Raw genomic sequence first — 12,270 nt, forward strand, 5'->3', positions numbered from 1 at the left:
GTCCATGTGTTCTCATTGTTCACCTATGAATGTTTGGTTTTCTGTTCTTGTGTCACTTTGCCGAGAATAATGGTTTCCAGATTCATCCATGTCCCTGCAAAGGACATGAACTCATCCCTTTTATGGCTGCATAATATTCCATGGTGTATATGTGCCACGTTGTCTTTATCCAGTCTATCACTGATGGGCATTTGGGTTGGTTCCACATCTTTGCTATTGTAAACAGTGCCACAATGAACATACATTTGCATGTCTCTTTATAATAGAATGATTTATAATCCTTTGGGTATATACCCAGTAATGGGATTTCTGGGTCAAATGGTATTTCTATTTCTAGATCCTTGAGGAATCACCACACTGTCTTCCACAATGGTTGACCTAATTTACATTCCCACCAACAGTGTAAAAGTGTTCCTGTTTCTCCATATCCTCTCCACCATCTGCTGTCTCCAGATTTTTTAATAATCACCATTCTAACTGGCGTGACATGGTATCTCAATGTGGTTTTGATTTGCATTTCTCTGATGACCAGTGATGATGAGCATTTTTTCATATCTTTGTTGGCTGCATAAATGTCTTCTTTTGAAAAGTGTCTGTTCATATCCTTTGCCCACTTTTTGAGGAGGTTGTTTGATTTTTTCTTGCAAATTTGCTTTAGTTCTTTGTAGATTCTGGATATTAGCCCTTTATCAGATGAGAAGCCTGTAAAAATTTTTTCCCCATTTTGTTGGTTGCTGCTTCGCTCTAATGATAGTCTCTTTTGCTGTGCAGAAGCTCTTTAGTTTAATTAGATCCCATTTGTGTATTTTAGCTTTTGTTGTTTGTTTATTTAGTCTTCATGACTTGCCTATGCCTATGTCCTCAATGGTATTCTGTAGGTTTTCTTCTAGTGCTTTTATGGTATTAAGCCTTATGTTTAAATCTTTAATCTTTCTGGAGTTAATTTTTGTATAAGTTTTAAGGAAGGAGTCCAGTTTCAATGGCTAGCCAGTTTTCCCAACACCATTTATTAAGTAGGGAATCCTTTCCCCACTGCTTGTCTTTGTCAGGTTTGTCAAAGATCAGATGGTTGTAGATGTGTGGCGTTACTTCTGAGGCCTCTTTTCTCTTCCATTGATCTATATCTCTGTTTTGGTACCAGTACCACACTGTTTTGATTACTGTAGCCTTATAGCATTGTTTGAAGTCAGGTAGGCTGATGGCTCCAGCTTTGTTCTTTTTGCTTAGTATTGTCTTGGCTATGCAGACTCTTTTTTGGTTCTGTATGAAGTTTAAGGTGGTTTTTTGCAGTTCTGTGAAGAAGGTCAATGGCAGCTTGATGGGGACGGCATTGAATCTATAAATTACTTTAGGCAGTATGGCCATTTTCATGATATTGATTCTTCCTATCCATTAACATGGAATGTTTTTCCATCTATTTGTGTCCTCTCTCATTTCCTTGAACAGTGGTTTGTAGTGCTCCTTGAAGAGGTGCTTCACATCCTTGTTAGTCATCTTCCTAGGTATTTTATTCTCTTTGTGGCAATTGTGAATGGGTGGTTGCTCATGATTTGGCTCTCCCTCTATTACTGGCGTATAGGAATGCTTGTGATTTTTGCACATTGACTTTGTGCCCTGAGACTTTGCTGAAGTTGCTTATCATCTTAAGGAGATTTGGGGCTGAGATTGTGGGGTCTTCTAAATATACAATAATGTCATCTGCAAATAGAGACAGTTTGACTTCTTCTTTTCCTAATTGAATACTCTTTATTTATTTTTCTTGCCTGACTGGTCTGGCTAAAACTTCCAATACTGTGTTGAATAGGAATGGTGAGAGTGGGCACCCTTGTCTAGTGCATTTTCAAAGGGAATGCTTCAGGTTTTTGCCCATTCAGCATGATATTGGCTGTGCATTTGTCATAAATAGCTTTTATTATTTTGAGATACGTTCTATCGATACCTAGTTTATTGAAAGTTTTTAGCTTAAAGGGCTGTTGAATTTTATCAAAGGCCTTCTCCATGTCTATTAAGATAATCATGTGGTTTTTGTCTTTGGTTCTGTCTATGTGATGGATTATGTTTATTGATTTATGTATGTTGAACCTGCCTTGCATCACCAGTATGAAGCCTACTAGATTGGGATGGATGAGCTTTTTGATGTGCTGTTGCATTTGCTTTGCCAATATTTTATTGAAGATTTTTGCATCGATTTTCGTCATGGATATTGGCCTGAAATTTTCTTTTTTAGTGTGTCTCTGCCAGTTGGTATCAGGATGATGTTAGTTTCATAAAATGAGTGAGGGAGGATTCCCTCTTTTTGTATTGTTTGGAATCATTTCAGAAGGAATGGTACCAGCTCCTCTTTGTACCTCTCGTAGAATTCGGCTGTGAACCCATCTGGTCCTGCACTTTTTTTGGTTGCTAGGCTATTAATTGCTGCCCCAACTTCAGACCTTGTTATTGGTCTATTCAGTGATTCAACTTCTTCCTGGTTTAGTCTTGGGAGGGTGTAAGTTTCCGGGAATGTATCCATTTCTTCTAGATTTATTGGTTTATGTGCATAGAGTTGTTTATAGTAATCTCTGATGGTAGTTTGTATTTCTGTGGTATCGGTGGTAATATCCCCTTTATCATTTTTTTATTGCATCTATTAGATTTTTCTCTCTTTTTTATTAATCTGACTAGTAGTCTATCTATTTTGTTCCTCTTTTCAAAACACCAGCTCCTGGATTTTTTTAATTTTTGAAGGGTTTTCTGTGTCTATCTCCTTCAGTTCTACTCGTAATTTTCAGTTCTCCACATTCTGCTCTGATCTTAGTTATTTCTTGTCTTCTGCTAGCTTTTAAATTTGTTTGATCTTATGTGGGCATGGTGATGCACACCTGTAGTCCCAGCGCCTCAGGAGGCTGAGGCCAAAGGATGACTTGCGGCCAAGAAGTTGTTACAGTGAGCTGTGATGATGCCACTGCAGTCCAGCCTGGGTGACAGAGCAAGACCCTGTCTCAAAAAAGAAAAAAATGTGGGAAGGAGTGAAATAATCAGACGTCCTTATCCACATGGAAGCTCTGTTATTAAAGGTCTTTCATTGCCATGTTTGTCCATTGTGAAGTACAGTCATCTGCCCTGATCTCACCCTTCTTCCTGTCCTTTCACTGTGCCCCTGGGTAAGCCCTGCCCCCCTTAGTTTCAACCACCAACCGTGCACACTCCTGTTTTCCCAAGTCCATGCTATCTTCAGTGCATCTGTCCCTGGAACTCTAGACTTTTCTTTTCAACTGATTCCTGGCCATTTTTACCTAGACATCAGCTAACCCATAACACAGATTTACATAATCAAAATTGAATTTATTCTCCGATCCCTGACTTTCCGTTTGGAATTTCACAGGTAATTTGATTATCTAGTCTCTCAGACTGGAAACCCACCTCACCGTTCTCCTTACTACCCATAATCAATAGGTTAAGAAACCCTGTTCATGTTAATTCCAAGGATTCCTTCTTTTCTTTTCACTTTTATTTGAAAATAACATAACAAGGTAAATAACAGAATACAGTTAAGCAAATAAGTCAAATGAATAAATGGGAAAATTATACCTAGGAAATACAAACCATTTCATATTAGAAATATTATTTAACCCACAATTGTGAGAAAAATGATAAAAGAAGAAAATCTATATTTAAAAGTATACATATATATGTAATAAGAAAGATTTCAGTAAGTTGTGCTTTCAATACTGTTATTGACTTGATAATAAAAATAAGTTTTGAATGTACTACTTTTATAAATGACAAACACTCTAAATTTTAAATTGGCTTTATGTTTTTAGCTGGCCACTGCGGTTCCCCAGACCCAATTGTGAACGGTCATATTAGTGGAGATGGCTTCAGTTACAGGGACACGGTGGTTTACCAGTGTAATCCCGGTTTCCGGCTTGTGGGAACTTCCGTGAGGATATGCCTGCAAGACCACAAGTGGTCTGGACAAATGCCTGTCTGTGTCCGTAAGTGCACTCTTTGTGAACAAATTCATCAGATGCTTCCTTCTGCCATAGTCTCTTTTGTTATTAGGTCACAATACACACCAACGTAATCGTCACTGTAAAATAGAATAGCAAACTTTCCATTTTGCCTGTACAAAGAAAGAAAACAGGAGAACTGTCACATTCACTGTCTTTTTTTTTTTTTATCTCCTTCCCTTTTCCTTTCCTGCAAACTCCTTTTCCAGACTCCATGTTTAATTTGCTCATTAATTCATTTTAAATGGCTTCCTGACCAAGTGGTGTCATGGATTCCTCCTCCCTGATTTTATCACAGGATAAACTGGGTGGAGAGAAATGCTAATTGTCAGAGGGTGGAGGTGCAGAGTCTGGGTCTGCCGGACACCTCTGCGGTCCTAGAAACAGCCGCACTCCCTTCCTCATCCGTGTTGCATGTATTTTTGTAATTGTTTTATCAAGAGTATAGAGAGTTTTGTAAGCACACTTTCTTTTACTAGAAAGAGATAAAATTGGCCGGGTGTGGTGGCTCGTGCCTGTAATCCCAGCACTTTGGGAGGTCGAGACAGGTGGACCACCTGAGGTCAGGAGTTCAAGACCAGCCTGGTCAACATGGCAAGACCCCATCTCTACTAAAACACAAAAATTAGGTGGGCATGGCAGTGGGCTTCTGTAATCCCAGCTACTAGGAAGGGCTGAGGCAGGAGAATTCCTTGAACTCAGGAGATGGAGGTTACAATGAGCCGAAATTGTGCCACTGCACTCCAGCTGGGGTGACGGAGCGAAACTCCATCTCAAAAAAAAACAACAAAAAAAAAAAAAAGAAGGAAAAGAAAGTGGTAACGTTATATGTAATGATCAATCTTGAACTATATAACTTCAGAGATATTGACTAGTGTTTTTAGAATGATACACTCTGACTTTATTGCCCAATTTTACTTAAACCCATTGTTTGTTAATATATTCTATATTTTCCTATGAATTAGGCAAAAGAAATGTTGACAAACTATCCAACAGTGACAAGGATTATCTGTAATAGTGTTTTGAAAAATGTACAGAGTTCAAGGGTGAAAGCTTTACTTAGAGGAAAAAAGTTGTTGACAAGATAAATGAGGAAGAAAACACCAGTTTTATGACTGTACTGTGTTTCTTTTGAAAGGGTGAATGATGGATATCTCTCCCTGATCTGTCTTCCTGTTATCTGGGGCATGACATAATGACAGTTCACTGCATTTCAGAGGATCATACAAAAGAGATTGTCAACTAAAATATGACCTGAGTGTGCATAGCTATTTTGCTAATTTCATGGTGCTTAAATTGATGTTACAATAATTTATACATGGACAATTTAAAGTATCAAACAAACAAATCCCCATAATGTCTCAAAAGGAGGGTTTCACAAACCGAGCTGGTGTGTATGGAGAAAATACTCAAAACTCATGATTAATACAAGAATTTTTAGCACCTCTTGTTTTTCACTGCTTCATTTTTAAATCATTTGGTATTCTGTCATGATTCAAGAAAGAACTAATGATTATGATGATGAAGAAAGTGTGTTTGGCAGGTGTTTGTTATTTTCCACAATTATATAAAAAGCCTGTAGGGTCAGCCTGTGGTTCTAGCTTCCAATATTCCCTTTCGAATATAAATACCATCTATAAATGGTCTGATTAGTGAAAAACCTCCCATCCACGCAATTAGTATGCCTGCATGTTTCTTAGTAAATAATCCCAAGGGAAGGGATGACATGTGCAATATTTAACAATGATGTTGACCTGTCTCTCTACAGCCATCACATGTGGTCACCCTGGAAACCCCGCCCACGGGTTCACCAATGGCAGTGAGTTCAACCTGAATGACGTGGTAAATTTCACCTGCAACACAGGCTTTTTGCTGCAAGGTGTGTCCAGAGCCCAGTGTCGGAGCAATGGCCAGTGGAGTAGCCCTCTGCCCACGTGTCGAGGTAGGAAAAGCATCCAGGAATGAACCCTTTGCTCCAAGAGTGTTCTAGGCTGCCCAGTAACACCAAAAAGCCTAACTCCATGCTTCCCAGGTTCAATGCCGCTGACCAACGGGCTCACCTAACAGATGAGACATTTCAAAGTATCTCATTTTCTCAATACTTGCATAGCTCTGGGGCCGTGGGCTCTAGGTGAATACTTCTGAACAAATATATGGGGATTATCATCCCTTTTCACTTTCCAAGGTAGAGAACATCTTACAAAACTCAAGCTCCTAACAAAAACCTCCGTGCCATGGAGAAGATAACAGACTCTTATGCGATGCCCTGTGACTGCCTTTTGTCTTAGGGCCCAACTGCCTAGAAGAGACCAGTGTGCAGAGAGGCAGTTTCATTTCTATTGATCAGCAGCTGGAGAAGGAACCTGGGATGGGAATGTATCATATTTCTCTGTCATTAGGGGGATTTTCAGGAAAACACGGCCATTGCTTCGGGTTCTGGAAAGAAGTGAGGATGTGGAACAGTTATTGCTTCTGGTCCTCGGGAAGGGAGTCTGGAGAGGGAAGCAGCTGGTTAGTGAGCACACAGCAGGACTCACAGCTCCTGGAGGAGGAGCTTTGGTCAGAGGGCTGTGGTATGAGGCACGCCACGGGAACAGTGACCAATCAAGGAGCTGGGAAAACTGCTCAAATCATTCGCCATTAAATCTCAAAACTCGTGTTTTCCTGTTTCCTTCATCAGGCAATCAGTACATTCACTTAACTGAGAATAGGGACATCACTGGATAAGAAGGACCTCCATGGTCCTCAAGAAAGTTTGAAAGAGAATAAATAATAGAAATTTATGTTCTTATCCATATTTGTTTTTTGTTTGTTTGTTTTTGAGATGGAATCTCTCTCTGTCTCACTCTGTCTACGAGGCTGGAGTGCAGTGGCGTGATCTTGGCTCACTGCTGCCTGTACCTCCCTGGTTCAAACAATTCTCCTGCTTCAGCTGCCCAAGTAGCTGGAATTACAGGCACCCACCACCTCACCTGGCTAATTTTTGTATTTTTAGTAGGGATGGGATTTCACCATGTTGGCTAGGCTGGCCTCGAACCCCTGACCTCAAGTGATCTGCCCACATCAGCCTCCCAAAGTACTGTGACTACAGGTGTGAGCCACCACACCCGGCCGTATTTGTATTTCTACTTGAGCATCTTTAAGATGACATCTCCGATTAAGGAGCATATACAGAGAAAATGGCTTAATGAGTCACCTATAGAACGCTATGAATGGATAAGATTTCCAGCTGGTACTCTCCAGGAAAAAGGGAGTGGGGGTGCAGCTAGGATTCATGTCACCAAAGAGTGCTGATGCATTTGATTATTATGCTATACCAGACATGTGTTCAGACAAGGAAGGGTCCTGATCCTTGTGTATTTCTAGTTCAGTGGTCATTGTGACTTTGGACCTGTTATTGATCGCTATATTAACTTCTTCTTTTACCCTTCCACATATCCAGCTGTTGCCACAGAACACAGCATATGTGGTCTTTGGAATTTCTCCAGTATGGGCTAAATGTATATAAGACATCAGTGTTCTCATTCCTCTCAGCTGACAAAATTAGGTTCCATGTCAGCTTTTCACACCTGGAAATTAAGTCTTAGCATATTGGGGGATAAGGTGTTAAAATGAGGTGCAGCCACCTAGAGTGAACCTCTTTATTTCTTTCTGATGCATTACCCTGTACTTAACACCATGTCATGAACCAGGTCTGGAGTGGTTGCAGGTGCACCTGAAATACCTCCACACCATGAACGTCACCGGCCATTTATCCCTATCGTTTCCAAATCAACAGCTCACCTGTCAGTCACACGAGACTCTTTCCACCAGATTCCTGGAGAGGAATTGTTCGCATATAAAATGGGAAAACAAATACAGATGGGAAAGGTGCTGATGTGGATTGGTTGGTCACTAACAAACTCTCTGGCAGATAAATTATTCTTTGTATGGTAAAACACACCCATTTGCAACAATGATCTGGAAGTTCTATCATGGACAAATAAACTGAATTATTCCTGCCCTAGTTTTCCTCCAGCACATAGAAGCAGCTGAATCTCTTAATGGAGCCTCAGAATTAAATAGGAAAGAATAAAAGAAAATACTTCTGACTGCAACTCTATGCAGGACTGAAAAAATGCACGAGCAGATTTAGAGTATTTGTATCCACACTTCTTCCATTTTAAGGATTCACTCAGTTTCCCCACATGGAGCTCAAAGAATATTTGTAGCTTTCAAACATTTTCACTGTTCAGTATGTTAAGCATATTGAACTAGGAAAAGAAGGGGTAGAAACCCAGGGCTTAGCATTTCAACACACACCTTCCAAGCAATTCTAATACTATCTAACATTGCAGAATGATTGCCAAGAAGAGGGTTCATCATCTCCAAGAGTGACCCTTAAAGAGAATCCCAGTCTACAGTTTCACAGCAAGGTGGAAACTCACGTATTATAAATCCTCCTTCATCAGCAGTGGAAGAACTCAGAGAATATTTAGTTCTCTGCCTGCAAGGAGAAGGAAGCAGTTGGATCCTGTTGTTACTGCACCAATAAATACCTCTCTGCCAGTGAAGCTTTAAGAGAGGGACAAAGAAAAGATGAAAACAATAAGGAAGGGAAGAAAGAGAAGGAGGAGGAGAGAGAGGAGAAGGAAAAGGGGGATGGAAGAGGAGGAGGGAAAAGGAGATGGAGAGGACAAGGAGATGAAGGAGGAGAAGAAGGAAGAGGAGGAAGAAAAGGAGGAGGAAGAGAGGACACAGAGGTGGAGGAGGAGATGAAGGAGGAGGAGGAGAAATGTTGGCATCAGCTCAATCTGGCCTTTGGCATCCTGGGGCCATTTGGTTTCTCTCGGGCACCCTAGTGGGAGATGGTCAAAGCCTTCCACTCATTTATCCTAAGTGGCTTCCTCTAGTTTGACTGCAGTCATGGTTTAGAATTACTTTTGGACAGTCTCCTGAGAGCAATATAAGCACAAACATAAGCACACAAGTATCTTTAGTGTTCCAGTCTCAGGCTATCTGTCTCCTTATGAAAGTGTGGCATGGAGAGCTGTTTCCATCTCTTATATTTGGTGTAAGAATGGGACAATGTGGTCGTCTTCCACGTTATACAAATAATCACATTTTCAAGCTAATTAGATTTTCTCACAGGAGGTAATTCCTGCTGTTTTAGAGATTTGGTTACAATTTTATTGCAGATGCAATGCCTTTATGGGACCTTAAAAAAATATCTGCCGGGAGAATTGCCTGAACCCGGGAGGCGGAGGTTGCGGTGAGCCGAGATCGTGCCATTGCACTCCAGCCTGGGTAACAAGAGCAAAACTCTGTCTCAAAAAAAAAAAAAAAAAAAAAAAAAAAAAAAAAAATCTGCCAGAACTACACGCTTTTGTTTTGTTTGTTTGTTTTTGCTTTTTTGATTCAAAATAACTTGAGACTTTCTTCTGTAAACTCAGCGTTATTTTAAGAAGCATAAAACAATATTGTACTGCACTAAAAGGCAACGCTCTAAGCCTCCATTCTGCCCTCGACCTTCCTTTTTTTGAATAGAGAAGAAGTAAAATGCACAGATTGGGTACAGGGTTTGCCTTCAGCTTCTGGAACCCATGATGTGCAGAGGCCACCTGAGATTCATTTGCACAGTACTTTTCTGAGCCAGAAATATCTGGAGAGAGTGTGGCCCCTGTAACAGCTGCCTCATTCACTGGTGGGGTGGGTCAAAGAATGAGGTAATCAGGGTTTTTTCTTTTCTTCTGCACCTGCAAAAGCACATCGCTAATTCCCATGCAGACGCCAACAGGCATTCAAGCTAATGCCTTTCAGCGGAACCAGAGCGTGTCCCGCACGCTGCAGAGGACGGCCTCACCACGAGCCCGTTTCTAAAGGGAGAAGAGGACTAAATCAGAGGCTGGCTTGATTTGCATTTCTATTAAGCGTTGATGGAATAATTGTCATTTTTAGTTGTGCTCCACATAGAGCAAAATTATTTTAGACACACATAATAAAACACTAACGCCTGTAGGTGTGTGTGTGTTAGGGGGTAATTACTGTTCTAAAACACCACACTTAAGTGAAAACATTTAAACTAAGTGAACCTCAGCCCGTTCTGTTTGACCATTTTTAGAACATAAAAACTTGGCCAAGAAAACTAATTTCAGAATTTACGTTCAAGAAACGTTATTAGGAACTAGAGGAAATTAGCCTCATGTGAAAATTGCTATTATGGTCGATAGCAATTGACACTTTTGCTTGACATTTCTTGAAGAAGAGTGGCCGGAAGCGGTCAGTAGTATTGACCTCGAGACTGGAATTTCATGAGCCTCAGCCAACATGTTGTCAGTTTCTCAGCTTTCTAAAGTAATAAGGAATTCGCCTTCATTTCTGATGTTTTGTTTGTTATTGCTAGCTATTTCTAAATGGTGTCTGAAATGTTTTATTTTCTAGTGGTGAACTGTTCCGATCCAGGCTTTGTGGAAAATGCCATTCGTCACGGGCAACAGAACTTCCCTGAGAGTTTTGAGTACGGAATGAGTGTCCTCTACCATTGCAAGAAGGGATTTTACTTGCTGGGATCTTCGGCCTTGACCTGTATGGCAAATGGCTTATGGGACCGATCTCTGCCCAAGTGTTTGTGTAAGTCAGGGTTGTTCCCGATTTCTGTGCACAGTGCCCTATATGGGTACCATCAGCAGAAAATTCCATTAAGTATATTTAAAAGGCACTGGATTTTAATTCCCTGTGCTCTCCCATCACCAATTGTCGGCATTTTCATGATAGCTGTAGATAGAGTGGCCAGAAATCACCAAATACGACTTAAACAAATTAGAAGGGTCAGGGACACTGGTATCCTCAGGAGAAATGACCCAGGCTACTGGACACCACTTGGACAATGATGCCTTTACCTCTCTTTCTCACAGCTGGCCTTCAGCCTGAGCCTAGCAGGTAGGCCTGGTCCTCACAGCTAAGACACAGCATAGAAGCCAGGACTTCCCCACAAGGCATCCCCCACCCTTACTCTCACTCAGCCCAGGTGGACGAAGGGCTGTGGTGTGGAGCTTCCATCTGTTGACGTGGCACCTATGGCCAAAGTGGGGAACACTATGATATCTGTTTGGGTCTTGTGAGCATTCCTGGTATAGTTCATGGTGACTACAATAAAATCTCATGTCCTTTGGGTGTATACCCAGTAGTGGGATTGCTGGGTCCAATGGTTTTTCTTGTTCTAATTATTTGAGGATTCACACACTTGTCTTCCACAATGGTTGAACTAATTTACATTTCTGCCAATAGTGTAAAAGGGTTCCAGTTTCTCCACAGCCTCACCAGCATCTGTTGTTTCCAGACATTTTAAAAACTGCCGTTCTGGCCGGGCGCGGTGGCTCAAGCCTGTAATCCCAGCACTTTGGGAGGCCGAGGCAGGTGGATCACGAGGTCAAGAGATCGAGACCATCCTGGTCAACATGGTGAAACCCCGTCTCTACTAAAAATACAAAAAATTAGCTGGGCATGGTGGCGCGTGCCTGTAATCCCAGCTACTCAGGAGGCTGAGGCAGGAGAATTGCCTGAACCCAGGAGACGGAGGTTGCAGTGAGCCGAGATCGCGCCATTGCACTCCAGCCTGGGTAACAAGAGCGAAACTCCGTCTCAAAAAAAAAAAAAAAAAAAAAACTGCCGTTCTGACTGACTTGAGATGGTATCTCATTGTAGTTTTGATTTGCATTTCTCTAATGATCAGTGATTTTTTCATATGTTTATTGGCCGCATAAATGTCTTCTTTTGAGAAGTGTCTGTTCATGTTCTATGCCCACTTTTTAATGGGATTGTTTGTTTCTGGGAAATATGTTTAAGTTCCTTGTAGATTCTAGATATTAGACATTTCTCAGATGGATAGATGGCAACAATTTTCACCCATTCTGCTGGTTGTCTGTTCACTCTGATGATAGTTTCTTTTGCTGTGCAGAAGCTCTTTAGTTTAATTAGATCCCATGACACATACATGTGTATGTTCATTGCAGCACTATTCACAGGAACAAGACATGGACTCAACCCAAGTACACATCAGTGAAACACTGAATAAAGAAAATGTATTACATAGACACCATGGAATAAGATACAGCTATAATAAAGAAGGAGATTATGTCCTTTACAGGGACATGAATGGAGCTTGGAAGCCATTATCCTCTGCAAACAAATACAGGGACAGAAAATCAAACACCACAAATTCTCACTTATAAGTAGGAGCTGAACAAAGAGAACACATGGACACAGGGAGGAGAACAACATCACTGGGGCCTGTCTGTGG

General features: G+C 41.1%; 1 protein-coding gene across 2 annotated transcripts in view; it reads left to right on the forward strand.

Annotated features, from left to right (window-relative positions):
• CSMD1 (CUB and Sushi multiple domains 1) overlaps positions 1-12,270 on the forward strand; it is a 2,110,588-nt gene that overhangs the window by 2,061,297 nt on the left and 37,021 nt on the right. For both annotated transcript variants that reach the window (XM_017501161.1, XM_017501162.1), the window contains exons 53-55: positions 3,804-3,977; positions 5,761-5,934; positions 10,413-10,601. In XM_017501161.1, the coding sequence (XP_017356650.1) occupies positions 3,804-3,977; positions 5,761-5,934; positions 10,413-10,601 (537 nt within the window). The remainder of the gene's footprint in view (positions 1-3,803; positions 3,978-5,760; positions 5,935-10,412; positions 10,602-12,270) is intronic.

This window comes from Cebus imitator, unplaced genomic scaffold, assembly GCF_001604975.1.
Source record: "Cebus imitator isolate Cc_AM_T3 unplaced genomic scaffold, Cebus_imitator-1.0 Scaffold279, whole genome shotgun sequence".
Classification (NCBI taxonomy): Eukaryota; Metazoa; Chordata; class Mammalia; order Primates; family Cebidae; genus Cebus; species Cebus imitator.